This window comes from Chelon labrosus (genome assembly GCF_963514085.1).
Source record: "Chelon labrosus genome assembly, chromosome: 1".
Classification (NCBI taxonomy): Eukaryota; Metazoa; Chordata; class Actinopteri; order Mugiliformes; family Mugilidae; genus Chelon; species Chelon labrosus.
Window position 1 is genome coordinate 9,552,663 of NC_140337.1, and position 17,347 is coordinate 9,570,009.

The window sequence follows — 17,347 nt, forward strand, 5'->3', positions numbered from 1 at the left end:
TTCTTTTATCAACCAATACCAAACTTGCACTGAGGTTCTTGGTTTTGCAGAGAGTCAAGTGATCCCTATGCAATGTCACCTCAGTGCATTCACACACTCATTCCTCTCCTTGTAAGGTGACAAGTGTCCCTGCCATTCTGCCCGTGGCCAGATTATGATTATGAGGCAACAGTGTATAGCTTCCTGTGAGTCCACCGGGAGGTTCAGATATCAGGACCTGAACCACTCCCACTGTCCCATTGGCCTCAAGTACCTTCGTGATATTAGACACTGTCAGCTGGAGGACAAGCTGGCTGGCAAGTGGAAAATGACATTGTCATATTGACATCATCCCTTGTGTATTTTTGTCCCTCTTGTAATTTAATTCCTCAGTGTCACCGCTCCCCTGGCGGAGAGACATAAGCATGCACGGCAAAGGACAAGACAGAAGAAAGGTTTAAATTTAAATCGGTGACTTGTGGTATCCCATTCACAATCTGAAACTAAAAAGATGATATAGTGGAGGGTAAAGGTGCCGCTGGGACAGGGAAGTGTCCTTGAGCAAGACCTGAAATTCCAGTATGCCGACAGATTCTGTAAATGAGGTGAATAATGCTGTTTTGTATGACTGCATTCAGGTGAAGCAGTGGTCTTGCATAAACCTTGCACATCTGCAATAGTCCCGCAACTGTAGTTATATAGCTACCGTTCAATAAGACAGTTTCATAACAGTAATTTCAGTACTTATACGTATGCATGATAGTTCAAAGGAGGAAATGCAGGACAGGAGGATATGCTGGTACTGTATGGGCCTTCTTGTACACTAAATGTTTAGGAGAGTTCAAAAAGTACTTTCTCCTAAGGCATCAAAATAAAAAAATACATAATTAGACATTGGTTATCCATTATACAGTTATTTACATGTAATATGTGTGGGTTTTATAAATGTTTTATGGGCTGGAATTAGTCACCAAAAAGGTTAGATCCTCCAATATTTCAAAAGTTGCAAAAATGTTATTCTTTCCTATCATGTTAATCATTGCAGAGCCCATCTAGCGTCAGGCACTGCAAATTAAGTTAAGCTATTATGGCTGTGGTAAATACAGATTTCTTCTCCCTCACCAGTGTATATTATGTGGTTAGGTAAGGTCATGAACTTCCATAGCATCAGATAAAGGAAATTTAAGAGTTATAGGAACTAGCTGCATATAGGAATTGTTTGTGTGTATGTACGCAGTCTCACGTCCATACTTTCATCTAAATCCAGGAGAATTTAAGCGTCCCCTTTCTTCAGCTGCAGTTCTCTTTGCAGAGAAATAAGCTCGACAGATATGGCGTGTAATGCCCCTGCAGCCATTAAGCTAACGCTTAAAATAAGCCTTTCAAATTCGATACCAATTAAAATTCAGCATAAACAAACTAGTACTAGCAGGATCAAACCAGTCAAGTCCTCTGTGAATGTTTTCTGCTCTCCCTCTCAGATCCCACATTTCCCCCTCCTGTCCCCTCCCTCCTCCCGCAGACCTCCAAACATTCCCACACCCACAGTTTGTTGATTTTCTGGCTCGTCGGCATGTGTCTGTGCAGCCGGGACTGACTGGTTGAAGTCGCTCATAGCTGGTTCCCTGTCACCCCTATAGTCTTCTCCGCCTGCACAGTATGCAGCGAGATTGACACATTTTTGCTCTGAGTGATTACATTAGTACTGAAGGAGGGCGTGAGTCTAATCACAGCAGTATCCCACATACCATGTAAATGAGATGATAATGCTGGATGTAGTAAGCAGACAATCTCAGGGCAAAGTGCAGCTGACCTTCACCTTTTCCTACTTTTTTTTTTACAGGCATTAAGCAAATTATCAGAAGGGCTACCTTCTGTTAATTACCACAGCATTAAAAAAAGGCATAAAATGTTGCCATTTAATGCCTTTTTACAACCTTATTATTTAACCCCTAACTTTGCCATTTAAATGTAATCAATAAAAATGCAGATAAATGGAATTACTGAACAAAATGCTTTCAACTTTTTGGCTGTTTGGCAACATGTCTGCATTTATTAACATTTATATAAGTAACATAATTTACATTCATTCAATCATTCGTCTTCTGTAACCACTTATTCCTGTGAAGGGTCGTGGGGCCTGCTGGAGCCTATCCCAGCTGTCATCAGGCGAGAAGCGGGGTACACCCTGGACAGGTCGCCTGTCCATCGCGGGGATATAATTTACAATTAAATGCATTTAAGCATGATATTTAAAGTTTGCTTAATGCACACCAAATTGCACATATTACAGTCAAATTTAAAGCTAAAATACCCTAGATGAGCTTTAAGCTAATATTAGCAGTTAGCAGCCAGTTTAGCATTCGCCATCATGACTAGACTTAACTTCTGCTGGGTTTAGTTTGAGAATTAACGGGGTGAATTATAGATATTTTTGTTTATTTATAGTAAATTATTATTTTATGTTTAGGAGAAAAAATAATTATTAATACTTTTAGCTTTGGTTATGGCTAGCCTCTCTTAGCAGCTAGTGCTAGCGTTTTTATGTTAACTTGTTACTTGGTGGGTTGGGTTTAGGCAAAACGGTAAATAAAAGCATGTCTTAGCTCAAATGCTCAATCTTGACCAAATAATTAATTACTATGTTATGGTAATATATGATAACATTGAGGGTAATTTTATTGTGTCTCATTTAATTTAATCTAACAAACATACCAATGTGTTCACTTCAAGTGAGTTCTGCAGCACTTGCTCCTTGCTGCTATTAAACAACGATACAAACAAGAAAAGGTGACATTATGTCTTGTCGGTAATGTGCGGTTCACGAGTAAAGTATCACCTCTTGGTGTTATATGATAATACAGTTCCAGAGACAAAAATGCTGTCAGCAAATTTAAGCAACTTTTACCTCTCGTAGAAATTTCATTCAGCAGCCTGCACGAGTCAGTTTACAAATCTTCACAGTGTGATACTTTGTGGGTATTTTTGTGGGTATAAGTAACCTTCTCTGAGGTAATATTTTGATTTGGTTCAGTATTTACAATAAATACAACTGAATGAACATTGGATTATTCAAAGAAATAAGTAAATGATAAATATCTGTTGTAAAAATGAGTTGGTTTTGGACACGCTGAGAGAGTTGCTGAATGTGCCTGACTGCCTGCTTTGTGGCTTCTTCTCGGGTCATTCATCGTGTGGCTGACATAATTAGTGGGTGGTGGACAGTGCTGAGTTATCAGTCATGTGTGTCTGAGTTTGTGTTTGGCCACTGGTTTCAGCATGACTGGAAAATGAGGGTGCGGTTGCGCTGAGAGATCTCGTCCATACAGACGTGAAAAGTGAAAGAGGGGAGGACATTCTGTACAGACAGGTTCACTGAAAGTTTTTTTTAATCATCCTGTTTTGTTCAGTCTCCGCTTTTACCGTTCTGTTCTTTACTGGTCCATGCTTCAGCGTCCTGCATCCCTCCTCTGTGTTAGATCAGTCGAGCCTTAACTTAGAGTCAGAGAGCGAGGCGACTACAACAGAAGAATTTTGTGCTGTTCCTCTCCTCTCTGTTTTTCAGCAACATATTTGGCTTTCAAGTGTCCCTCAGAGCTTTTGTTCACTTACGCCAATAATTGTCCGCCACACTATTTAACGGAACTTGCTCTCTCTCTCTAAAGTCTTTCTGTTCAGCTTCGATTTGCATGAGAAGTGGCTGAGAACGGGCCCCTGTCCCGTTTTCCTCCCTTTGTCCCACCATTCTTTTATTCCAAATTCTTCACACTTACTCTCCTTCCTCGCTTTGTGCCGCACATTATGTAAGACAGCTGCTCACACTGGCCAGTCATTTAGCCGAGATGGCCACGGCAACACAGTTCCTCCTCCCTGTCCTGGGAATACGTGAAAATAATTTGCACTTGAAATCTGCAACTTAAAAACACCAAATGCTAAAAAAGGCAAGTATGAAAGTTATGAACTGCCTTCTGGCACACACAGGCCTCATTGTGGCTAAGACTATTTTTGAAAAATCTTTTACCGACATCATTAATGAGGAAATGGGGCCAGTGAAGCAGGTCTAAATGCATTTATCTGCAGTGGCTTTGGCATTAAGCTACAGCTTTGGGTTATTTGGTGCCTCTCAAGGGACTGTGTCTATATTTACCTGGGAGCTGCTCCGCAACAGGCTTTTAACATGAAAGTTAGGTAACAATTACCACGAAGCCTCTCCATGGCAACAAAGGATCAGGAGCTTAACCTGCACCTATGCTAACAGGCCGTGCTTGTGCAGACAGTGTGCTGTTTATGCAGCTGTAGTGCTCACAGTGCCCACAGGGGGCGTTCTGACCTTTGACCCTGTCTCAGAGCACAATAATCCTGTTACAGCTGGCTGTCTGACTGCTTGGGCACAGCATGAGGTGAGGAGTTGACAGAGATCCTAAGTGATCATGCAGAAGTTCTTCAACTGGATAATCTGAGTTAGTGAATGACACTGAGCTGGTGCAAAGGTTTTAGGAAGTAACTGTGTATGTCTTATTATAGTCACATTGTTTGGAGACAAAATGCCCCATCAGTAAGCCTTGCTTTATTAAATTACAGGGTGAAGACAGAGCTTAGGTTAAGTTTTAGGAAAAACGTCCTCTGAAAACCAGAAAACACAACAGTGTGTTCAAGGGCAGCTACATGCCTTATAACAGTTTATCTGCCGCTGATATGAGCTCAGATTTTAAGTATGTATTATACATTCCATGTCAAACTGTGATAAATCTTCAGTACAAGGCTCTGATAATTACCATGCAATGTTTCCATCAATAAGATGTTCGACAGACACCTTTTGAGCTTATTTATTGAGCACAAATTTTCTTCTTCACTTTCAGCTTAGCTTTAATGTTCACAGTGCAAACCATTACTGGATCTAGGTATGCATCGACATAATTCAGAAAAGGTTAGAGTACTTTTTTTTCTACAGTAACAAAAAATTAAAACGTATCGTAGATCCTCTATGTACAAGAAATACTTAATAACAATGACATGTGGGGATGGCGGAAGCAAATGCAGCAAACGGATGGCCTTAGTCGTGTGGAAAAGATGTATGGAGTTATTCTGTATTTGAGTCTGGGTATGATCGGAGACAAGTTAAAGACAACCAGGAGCCAACGTGCCAACTGTGCTACATTTGAGTCAATTGACGTAAAAGATGTCAAATATTTCTAATCTACAGGTGCTTGAATCTGAATTCACAACACGTCGTGAAGTATTATTTTTTTCAAACTGCAGTAGCCGTTCACAAGGCTAGCATTAGCTTGTTTCGGTTAACATAACAACAGCTCTTGATGATTGCTAATCTTATCTGGGTGTCATATTAATTGCTAGCTCCATGTCTGTTTTGGTTCGCCATATTGTATCACCCCTTCTGTCCACTAGAGGTCCTCATTCTTTCAGTCAGTGCTCATCACCTATCTGCCACACCCACCTCACCTGTTTCCAACTGCCTCATCAGCGACCCTGTATATATGTCCTGTATATTCTCCACTTCATACTCTTGTTTGGTTGCGTAGTGTAATTGTTTAGTGCTCCAGCCATGTTTTCTTTTTTTTTCTTTTTTTTGTCTTCCTGCCTAGTTTCCTGGGAATCACTTTGACAATGATCTCTGCTTTGCCTTCTGATTTTGTTTGCCTGCCACTCTGCCTGGAAGATTCAGTTTTGCGTGCCTCAACAAACCATGTAGATTGCTTCCTCCTCCCCGCTTTGCTTGATTTTCTTTTCTTTTTTTGTATCAGAATATGATGGAAATTCAGTGTTATTGGTACAGACTGTCACATTTCTGGTCCCTGTACCAAGTTATATAGGGATCTTTTGTGTTTTTGTTTCCAGAAAATAGCCTGATTGAATTAAACGGGTCTCGTTTGCCTGACATTTTATGAAACACCTCTCTAATTTAGGTGTTTATTACTGACCGTCACCCAGAAATTAACTTAACTGCCCTTTGAAATTATACCAGTGAGATACAAATGCTTAAAAACAACATTAGCCTTAAGATTTGATTAAACCACTGCCTTTATTTTTTTTGTGAGATTCAGTCCATGTCTATAGAGCAAATACATTCTATACAGGTCTTCAGTAGGGAAATTCATATTAATTCAGAATTATTTACAGCCAATACATTATCAAGCAATACACATAAGAATAAATCTAGCCCAAATAACGGAGTAAGAAAGATGTCAAAGACAGAAACGGAAGCATCAAATGGTACCAAAAGAAAATCTTAATAAGCTTCTTCACAAAGATTTTGCTGAACCGATGAAGAGAAACATTCCCGGGCCTTGTTGAAGCAGGTTAGAGCAGGATCACCCTCTTCACTTTCACAGTCCGCTCTCATCCTGCAACAGGACAGAGGTCACATGTTTATTTACATTTCAGACAGAAAGCGAGCTGTCTGATGACTGAAGGAGCTGTTAATAAATGTGCGACTGATGGTAATGTGTAGACTTTATTGGATACAGTTAACATGCGGATGTGTCTACATTTCCTGGCTGAGTTACCACAGTAGCACATTGTTACATAATGTCTCACGGTGTTTGCTGTGAATGCTGAAAGGTAACTTTTTTTTTAAACTCTCATCACTATACATTCAACCATGTGCTAAATCCAAGATTAACCTTTAACCTGTATAGAAAAGTACATGTAAGCATGTCAAAGTTTGACACACTCCACAAATCCTGCCATGCTATTAATTTATGTATAGTTTCTTTATAAAGAAATCCATCATAACATAGTGTGGCATGATTACTTCTAGTAAACCTTTCAACTGATATGTATCAAATAGGACATATTTTAAGACAACGGTGTTTTCGTCTAAAGCATCTCCAACTTTAGAATCAAGTGGTTTAATCTCATTACGTTACAGTGTTTACTGCCGCCTACTGCACTGTGAAGTACTTGTTAGCTTTTTTGGTCAGTACACTGTAAATATGAAGCTAACCCCAGCAGCTGATTAGCTTAACCTAGCATCAAGAAAGGATGTCACACTTATTTAAGCAATTAGTTTAATGGAATAGTTTGACTTACTTTTATAGTATATTCAGTTAATTGCAAAGATGAATACAGGCGAGAATAGCTAGCAAGTTGCTACACTTCAATAAATTAGCCACATACGTATAGCCTAGTGTCTCAAAAATGTAGCTTTGGATACTTAAAAAAAAGTACAATTTTTACATTACTATAGGCCTAAAAGTTGAGTTTCAATTTAAATTAGGTTTTAAAGTGGTTAAAGCAACAATAATTCGAAGGAATAGTTTTGAGTAAATGTGTTGAAAAAAAGCTGCAAAAGATGTTAAAAGATAATTTTTTTTTCTCTTTGTTAAGAGATGAAAGGATTGATACTAGCTCTTGGATGGTAAACATCATACAGTCTATGGTAAACATTTAACTACCACGGGAAGAGTGTTAGCTTAGCTTAACACAAAGATTAAAATGGGTGAAAACAGCTGACATGTCTTTAAATTGAGCTAAATGAGTTACAGGCTATATAATCCGTTTTTTTAAAAAAGTTATTTCATTTTTTTTTATTTGTTTTATTGTTTTACTACCAGACTTGTAGTCTAGTAACTTGGCTTAGCAAGAAGAATGAAAAAAAGGAAACAGTTAGCCTGGTCCTATCCAAAGTAACAAAATCCACATAGCAGTACCTTTAAAGCTTAAGTATTTTCCAAAATGTCAAACTACAACTTTAATGGGTGCAGTTCCTCTAATCAGTGAGGACATTTTTTCTGCTGATTAGCACAACTGTTGCTTATCTCCTCACTTCCTAGCCCACACATTATCAGCACGGGATCACAACTGCAGAACTTTCTCTTTCCTGTTTCCCCTAAATTGGCAGACCTTATAGAAAAACAGTTGCAATCAAAACTGAGCGAAAGCAATGCAAGGAAGCTACTAAAATGCCGAGCCATTCATGGAGCTACTAAGAACATCTGGCTCCCCTCCAACATCTGAACCACTCGGTATGGAAAATGTTGCTCCACACTGTTCTAGTCCTGTTTGATAAAATTGTTTATGGCTTTATTGCCTTTCCTTTTTATAACCTACGCGACCTTTGAGGCTCTGGAATACTGTTCGCTATGGGATTGCAAATAATGAATCCATTAATCCCTTCCCGTTTGACTTTTTTACAGTTTCAGGTTTGTTCACCCACATCTTTGCTGTCCCGACAGTCTCCGCAGAGGCATCCCAAACAGCCATTGACCACCTGGATGCCGCAGAGCACCAGCTGCAGCAGGCCCATGGACAGCAGTATGGAGAACAGAACCACGTGCCACAGCACAGCTTCATTGGGGAACAAACAGGTCGTCCACAGCGTTTGGTTTACAAGGTAGCTGCTGTTGCCCCTGTGTGCAAGGAAGAACAGCAAAAGAGCATAAGCAATGCAAGGGACACTGGACACAAGTTTGAGGTACAGCCTGAAAAACTGTGTCAGTAAAGAGGTAAATGGAACAAGTGACGACTCAAATGGAAAATATAATGACATCATGCAGTATTTGCTTTCTAGCTTAGAATAGATCAATTAATACTGATCCCTTTAGGAATTTCCTGTAGCATTTGTTATTTGTCTTGAATTGAGATATATTTTTGTTTCATTCCCGTTACAGGCTGTTTTAAGTGAGAGAGGTTGAAAACACTAGAACTTTCTTCTCCTCTGCCTTTCTCAGAGCAGATGTACAGTATGTCTTGTGATCTGATAGAATCGCTTCTCGTTTTTCAAGTCAGCACTGTTGGAAATATTGGATGACTAAAGCGTGCTCACAGCAGAGGAGACAGTAAGCCGGACCCCGCTTAGAAAACAGAAACCAAAAAGGAGAACTTGAGGGATTCTGGAGGAAGCTGAGGTTGAATATTAATGTCCCACTGTTTATCGTGTTATCAGACTTGGTTCCCTGCTTGCGGTGGCGCCTCTATCAGTGGACTGTCAAAGTTTGTGAAGTGCCTCAGTGGTGCCGTCATCCTTTCAGCATTAGCCTACCACTTTGAGTGGATCAAGATAAAAACAGTTCCTCTAAGTGTGTAAGTGTGTGATTGTTTACAACATTTTAAGATTTAAAAATCTGCTATTTCTGTTTCTTAGATTCATCATTACACTTTTCCAACAAACTCTGCAAAGATGACACAGAAGGTAAAGTTCTGGTTTAGTGTGCCCCCTATTGGATTTTAAGAATATTGCATATCTATAAAGTTTATGATGGAGAACTGAAAAAGAAAAGAAATGTAAATGAAGAGAACACAAAGATAATGAAAGAACAAGGAAGAACAACAAATAGAAATGTTTGTGTGTTTTTTTTTTACTACTCAAGGCTCCAGAATATAAATGAGGGCTCTTATTAGTTATAGATGCACATCCCCGTTGAAGTACGTGCCCAGAAAAAAACAACATCAACAAAAACGGGAAATTATGGAAGGAATACTCACGTGCCAAGGTTTTCAAAGGGGTACTCCCATTTACCACTGGCCACCAGGCACTTGGGTCCAATAGCAAGACCTGCCGAGGCCACGCTGGTGCAGTAAATCGCTCCAACCAGGCCGAAGGCAGAGGAGAAGACTGAGCTCAGCATCTGAATGAGAAATGAGAAAACAATATTTGGCTGTCTCCAAGAAAATACGACTTTCTGGTGTCTTTGGAGCTCTAAAGGCAGGCTTCTTCTTCCTTCCTTCCTTCATTTAGTATGGACCACACTTGCTTTTCTGCCAACAATGCTGTCTATATATTTATATCCTAGTATCTGCACTCCCGACCAGAACATCTACTTGTGTTTTGACCTGTGAACCAAATTTTGATATCTCAGGCTACCAGATGTGAAACTTAGGCAGGCAAACACAGCATACTGTAGCCATGGAAGCTAAAAACAAATTCATTGACTCAGACTCAACTTAAGATTCTGCCTGAACTAAATCCTTCTAATAAGCAAGTGCAAGATGCAAGTGGTGTCTAAACAGTAGAACTACTGTTGCCCAGCTGACATTTCAAATGGCAAGATAACAGACAAGGTTTAGGCTTACCTTATCTGAAAAAATAAAATGCAAATATATGTACATCAACCATTAAATAAAACTCTTAACTCAAAGTCTTCTCAGCTCTTTACAGGATTTCCTCTGATGTACAGCAGAAAGACTGAGTGAAGTGAGTGGACTTTATTTCTTTCAACACAACTACACCCTTAAGCTTCTGGTCCTTTTCAACACTGGGTGGTACTCAAGGCAAAAAATCATTGATCAAACCCAACAAAATGGACAGTTTTGTGTCTTTGCTACCTTTTGTCAACTTTATATTTGAGTATACAATGTGTAAATGTGTGGTTGTTTACCCAAACTAAAATAGCTATGGACCTGAGGTGAAATTCAAGACTGTTGTGTATGGGTCAGAATAATGAAGTTGTGTTGGTTTGATTGGTGACATAGTGGTTTCTGGGTGAAGACCCAATACTGTTACCGAACAATGACCTTTTGAAACTGTAATTCTTGAAGTGGAGTGAATGGCGCCGTAACTCTTGAATTAGCTGTGTAGTTCATGGTTAATAAAGAGAAGTGGTTTATAGGATTTATGATAAGGCGCTGTAGCTACTTCTGCAAAACACAATGTCTTCAAATAGTTGTTTCAAAAAAGTGCAAGTACACTTTAAAAGAGTTTGGTGAATATAAGCGTATGAGGACATGGCTCCAGTGTCCATACTCAGTTTGTCCTTTGGTCAATACTGATACTGCATCTCCCCTGCCATCACTTTTTACCACTCCCCTTTATCAGTCCTGTACCCACAGCGTCACGTGCGGTACATGTAAACTTTTTAAATGACTCGACTCACCCGGCAACGGTTGCCACAGCAACCCGTTCCGCAGCAACCCTTGCCCCCGGCCCTGATAGCTGAGCAGCTCGGACACAGCATCTGAAAAGTTGCAAAAAAAGATTTTTAATGAGCGCAAGGGGTTTGAAATGCAGTCATCAACTAGTAGTGTATCTTAAATGTGCAGGTTAGTGTCTACATAGATGTGCACATGCTGTATGTATAGCTAACACACAATATGTGTCTATTCGCTTATCTGTTTAAACAAATATTTGTGAATTCTGACTTTTACTCTCTTGTCCCTGCATGTTGTATCTCCTCCCAGTGCGAGAGGAGTGCAATTAAACATCCTGGTTCCAAACTGTACAATCACGATGACAAAGACCTACCCCGACTCAAAGGTCGCTCTAATCCCTTGTTATGTCACATTTATTAGGAATTATTTATTGCTTTTATCACGTTCTAAAATATCAAGATAAAGTTAGTGGAAAGTCACATGAACACATGTTTGTTCAACCTTGGTTTCATATCAGTCAAAGAAGCCGTACCCAAGTGTAAAAAGTCATTTCCAGCAATAAATAAATAAATAAATAAAAAGACAGTTTTTATTATTTATATGAAAAATTGTGCAAAAGTATATATTTGTAACTTGAATGTTACCATCATTTATTTCATATCGCAGTTTATCTTGTCCGTCCTTTATAAACTGAAAGATAGTTTAATGTCTACATGTTCTTAAACCTTCCGGTGTGAATACTGTAAAAAAGTATAAAGAACTATATTTTCTTTCTGAATTTTAATGCATAGATCGACATATGTTTTTTTTCATTAAGGAGTCGTAAAAGTTCATTTGTGCTTAGGTTGAATTTGGTATTTAGTTTTTTAAAATACATTTTTGAATGGCTATTACATTAAATAGAAACAACTTTGTGTTGCGCTCCCTTTTAGTTAAGCGTGAAATAAAGTGATAGAAGAATAAACTTCTAAAATAAAATGCTGTTATATGTCTAAAGGTGGCCTTAGAGTAATAATAACAGCCAATAAAACCCTATAAAACCAAGCAATATGATTTTACTAGTTTACACAAGCCAGAGATAATGACTTAAAACCCCATGAAAAGAAAACTATAAAACATCAAACCAGACTTGTGTGTATGTACTGTACATAGACTACTCACAAAGAGTCCTCCTCCGATGAGACCCCCCATGAGCCAGACCTGGAGGGAGATCTGATCAGTCTCAAGCTGCTCCAGGTTGGGGAAGAACAGCAGCAGGTTGGAGATCATGCAGATGAAGGCTGTAGGCAGCAGGATCAGGCCCACCAGGCGGGCGCACTTTCCCGTACAACACATCGTTTTAGCTTCTTGTTTTGTTCCTCTTGTTTGCCTGGTCTCTTTTCTTCTTCTGTCTCGCCCACTCTCTCTGAGTCAAAAGGAAGTCTGCGAAAGGTGTGTGACGCTAAAAAACAGAGGAGGTGTGTGTGAGAGAGAGAGAGAGAGAGAAAAGTGAGAGAGAGGAGATAGACGCTGACAGTGGTGAAAGTCAAACACAGCCAGTGACAGTGGGAGGGAACAAAGGCCAAGTCGTGGTGTAGAAGCCTGATGTCAGACCTGCATGTCCTCACGTGGGTCTCAGATAAAGATGAAGACGCAGAAAATGATATCATTTAAGTTAAAGTTACACAGAGCAAACATGAAACCCAAACAGAACCTAGAGAGCATGGGGCTATCTGTGGGTATTTGCGTTTGTGCAGGGGGTCCCGTCATGACGCTGGACACCCTTTGATAGCTGCTGATGATGGTATCGGTTCAAACTATTTATAGCCTATTGTAAACACAAGAGAGGGCTTGGCCCGCAGTTTATCTCAATAAGATAGAGAATCTAAAGCAGATGGAACAGTATGTGAATTGTTACAGTACAATAGAGACCCTGTCAGAGTTAATTATAATTAGCATATTATCATTTCACATATTTCTGGAGCTAATTTTATGACATTCGTGACCAAACTAATAACATGAGGTGTGTTTGTTTTGATTGTGCAACAGGTAGAGTTTCTTCTCATGAAATGTGACAGTGACTCAGTGCGCCTGAACAGTGTCGCAAACCGAGCACAACCCCGTGGCAAGGGGGTGGTGTTCCTTGCTTCCTGGTGCCCTATGTTCCTCAGATAAGCAATGCACCCGTTCAGCAAAAGATAACGAGATACATCACACCATACCTTCTTCCATTGCTTAATGGTCCAGGTCTGATGCTTATACGTCCATTGTAGGCGCTGTCTGCAGTGAACAAGGGTCAGCGTGGACGCCTGCCTGATCTGCGCCAATTAAGCCCTATACAAAGCAAACTGTGTGTGTCCTGACACATTTCTGTTCCAACCAGCTTTATCTTTTTCAGCAATTTGAACTAGCACGTCTGTTGGATCAGACCACGCAGATCACATGCATTGGTGACCCTTAGCCACCCATGACCCTGTCGCTGGTTCACGTTTTTGACTTCCTTCCGGTCGGCTTGTTTACCTGTAATTTGCTACTGCTATGGTTCGTCCACAACCTCAGAATCGGAAAAATATTCAGCCATGTTGCAAAAAAATAGCAGAAGCAAATTACAGGTAAACAAGCTGACCGTCGCGGGACCGTCATCCAGGTCAGAAGACATCATCCGGGGTCTGTAGGTCAATCTACAGACCCCAGGTGATGAGAACAGGTAACTCCGGACTCAACGAGGAATAGCACTAGTGTATCATAACAAAATATTGGTGAAATGAACAAGTTTCACGGTAGATAATGCGTTATTTAGAGGCTGCGTTTCGGTGCCCCAGTCACTCCCACTATATGGATATACACAGCTCTAATTATCTCCCGAACCACTACAAATGACACAAAAGTTATATGAGTGAGTAAATGATCGTATTTTATGCCAGAAATAAGGTCCAGGTTGTAAAACACAGTAGTTCCCCTTTAAATCCTTCCACTTGACCATTTTCCTGCTTCTAACATCAATTTGAGGACAGACTGTTCACTTATATAAGCCACCCACTGATAGGTGACATGATAACAAGGCAATCAGTTACTGATTATGACCAGGTGGTCATAATGTTATGGCTATCCTCCTTTAATTAAGAATTCAAACACACAAATTAGCACTTGCATGGAAACTCAATGCACCACTTTTATTTTCAATAATTCCTCAGATAGATAATTCAGAGACTAATTTGACGTGTTGTGCTATAAAGGCTTCTAGTTTAAGAGTTTTTATTTCCCCTTCTTGTTACACAGTTTGTAAAAGAAAGAGGCGAATTTGAAATCTGAAGGTGTGTCATATTTGTAAATTTTTTCTATTAAAACAAAAGTAACTCAAAAGGACATACCACAGCAGCTCACCTTGATGCGGTGTTTGAATTTGAATGGTAGTACCGAGAACATCATATCTGAGCAAACCATCAAATCTTGAGGGACAGTTTTGTCATAAATTCAACAAGCTGTAATATTGCCTTGAATCCAACTCTTTAGAAGATGCTGTAGTTCATATGATATTGTGTACTTTTTAATTCTCTTGAGGGAATGGTAGTTACATTTTGTGCAGTGTTTTCTGAATGAATGAGTTTACATAGTTAATTAGCTTCTTAATCCTCATATTGTGGGTAAACTTAACTGTACTTATTCAACTATGTTCTTGCTCAGTCAAAACCACATACAGCATCTTTTGCTTTTACTTTCCCTTCATTGTTGACATGTTGATGTGATGACGCGCCGTGCCATGTCACGGAAAGTTGGCGTTCTCAAACAGGTTTGGTGCTAGCCACAAGCCAAAACATTAGACTGCAGAAATCCCCAGTCGTTGGTCACAGTTCTTTAAGTACAGTGGTCAAGCCATCTGATGGCGCATTCAGAGAGAGGAAGCCCATTCAGACCAATGGCAGGTAAGTCTGTTCTTTCATATTTACATTTTTCACCATTTAATTTGGTGTTTTACACAGGTCTCTCAAATAATACTCTCAAATAGTAGTACTGTGTCACAACATGACCTTTTATAAGGTGGCACATTGTGATACAGTACTAGTCACATTGCAGATCGATACTCCTGTGTACTGAGGAGTGTTGAGCTGCACTATAGTCATTTCTTTTTTGATGATTTGGCCTGTATGTGATTAGCAAAATACGTGTAATCACTTTACATTTTTCAATGTATAATGTGGCTTTTATTTTATATTAACATCTCAAATATAACCATCCAAATAACTCCAGGATAGTACATTATTTATCAGACGACTATTTAACTTTAAGCGTCACCGGAAACTTTTTCTTTTAGTTTCACTCTTGGATGTGAAATCAATAAATGAAGAGTGAGGCTGTATCTGTAATTGCTCTTTAGCCCCATCTGCAGGCCGCCCTGTGGCAATAACTGTGGGTGCAGCTTGGAGGTTTCATGTCCGACCACCACCGCCCACAGCCCCAAGAGTATCAGGTGAGTATACTGTATATTTACATAATAATCGCAGATTAATCAAGTCATTTCCAACAGAAATTACCTACATTAAATCAACCTGCATGAAGGTTAGAATGTTAAGCTTTGTTTAGATGTTTTATAGAGGCTGGATGATTGTCGAGGTTGTAACGTTTGGTGATGTTGAATTGTATTGTGTATCCTGTGCTCATTCATCAACAACTAAACAACCCTGAAAACAGTAACCTCCATGAGCACTAATGTCCCCATGAAATCAAATTAGATGTTTTAATGTTTTTAAATTACATGTCTTGTGCTGTATGACATCTATGCCCCAGTATCTAGCCTGAAACAACAACAAAAAGTGTTTTTGTATGTATTCTTTATAGTTTATCATTTTCTGGAAACGATACAAAAAGTTTGATGACTCATCCTGCACTTGGGGGCATGTACTAACTTTGCATCCAATGAAAGCTGCCTCAAATTTTGATGTCTCTCCCTCTGCCTGCGCGTCTCCTTCACCAGCAGCACTGCTGGTTTCCAGCACTTCAGTAACATCTGCAGGCATAGCTGACAGAGGTGGCAGGAAGTCCTTGTCAATACGGACCAGGTTTTCCTCCGGACTGTCCTAGCTAGTAGCTGGCTTCCCTGGTTACAGCTGATGCAGATTGGTGGGCGGGGCTTGACCAGCAAATAACTAACCAATCAGTTCATATTGGGCCTTTCCAGAAGAATGGGGCTTCTCAAGCTTCTTGTAAACAAAAACAAATAGCACTCCTCAAGACATTTCATGGGAACTTTAAATAAAAATAATGATGTTGCCATCATGCTGATACCATCATCAGCAGGCATCATGTTAGTTTTCATAAAAAGTTATAAAATGTGTCTAAAAACATATTTATACAAACACACATATGTGTTTTTATGAAAACACTTATGTGGCTGAAAATACATCCTCCATAGCATATTATAAAACTAAAAAAACTTTCTTCCGTCGTACACTTCTAGTTGGAGTTGTAGCTCAGTGGTGTTTGCTTACAGTTGCACGAGTCATCTTTGGTGAGTACACTCCTTCTTTCCTGAACATATCTTAATGCATTGTCTTTCAGTAATCAGCAAGTCTTTCTTAACCCACCGTCTCTTTGCAGGTGTTGTGTATTTCAAAGACTGTCCTCAGCAGCCCAACATCCCCAACTATCTGTTAGGGCTGGCTTTGATACCTCTGATCAACATACCATTTGTGACCTTACCCTGTGATGTTCAGCCACAGGCGAACCCCAGGGGTTGTAAAGCCTGCCTGCATTGTTTATTAGGCCTTTTTATTTTGATATGGATTCCACTGGGTAAGACTTTTACTGATAAGATCCTGTATCATTCTTATAAACTACGCAAAGAGCAGCTAATTAACTTGCTAAATGCTCTTGTCCCTTGTAGGTGATGTGTGGGTCTTCTCAGTGTACAAGCCAAACTACGATCCCACCGCTGCAGACGGCCTTTACTGTAATTGGACTTTGTACACATTTGCTTTCTGGAATGCCATTTATGAGACATTTGCGTTTGGAGTCCTCTTTGCCAAATTCCTCAAAGGAATCCTGTTCTATGTGGAGATGACTCCTATGCCATCGAACACAGACTTTTATGGACAAGTCTGAGACATTGATGAATCAATATAATATGATCACGTTTATAGCTTTATTGTACTGTGAAATTGTGGCTTTATTGTCTTCTGGGAATCTAAGCTGTAAATGACAATATATACTGTATATCTCTGTTTTTGTTGTGTAATCTGTTTTAAATCAAAGTAAATGAAAAAAAAAATAACTTTTATAAAAGCTTGAGCGTGTAGTTTTTAACACATGGTGTTCACTCAGGAGTAAATAAATGCCGCATCAGAGGGCACTATTTAATTTTACTATTTCAACTCACAAAAAGCTACATTGCCCACGTTCACCTTAAATGAGCAAACATCTCAACAGTTTTGGACAACTGTTAATGTCTGTGGCATACAGAAATACCATAGATAATTTTTTACAATATATTTGTTAATCTATGTATGTATTGGTATTTCTACCTCAGGAAGACTTTAACGACATATCAACTTGATATTATTTTATT

At 39.4% G+C, this 17,347-nt stretch overlaps 1 protein-coding gene and 1 long non-coding RNA gene across 2 annotated transcripts; one reads left to right on the plus strand and one right to left on the minus strand.

Annotated features, from left to right (window-relative positions):
- Window positions 1-6,090: 6,090 nt before the first annotated feature.
- tm4sf5 (transmembrane 4 L six family member 5) lies at window positions 6,091-12,141 on the minus strand (the record flags this gene model as incomplete). The annotated part of the gene is made up of 5 exons (XM_084543215.1): window positions 6,091-6,341; window positions 8,156-8,348; window positions 9,424-9,566; window positions 10,812-10,892; window positions 11,968-12,141. 5 exons carry the CDS (start codon window positions 12,139-12,141, stop codon window positions 6,324-6,326), a joined length of 609 nt encoding a protein of 202 aa, XP_084399341.1. The 3' UTR covers window positions 6,091-6,323.
- A 3,866-nt stretch (window positions 12,142-16,007) lies between these two features.
- LOC311487161 lies at window positions 16,008-16,793 on the plus strand. The gene is made up of 3 exons (XR_014699023.1): window positions 16,008-16,291; window positions 16,381-16,575; window positions 16,667-16,793. It is a non-coding gene; the product is annotated as an uncharacterized lncRNA (long non-coding RNA).
- The last annotated feature ends 554 nt before the right edge of the window (window positions 16,794-17,347 follow it).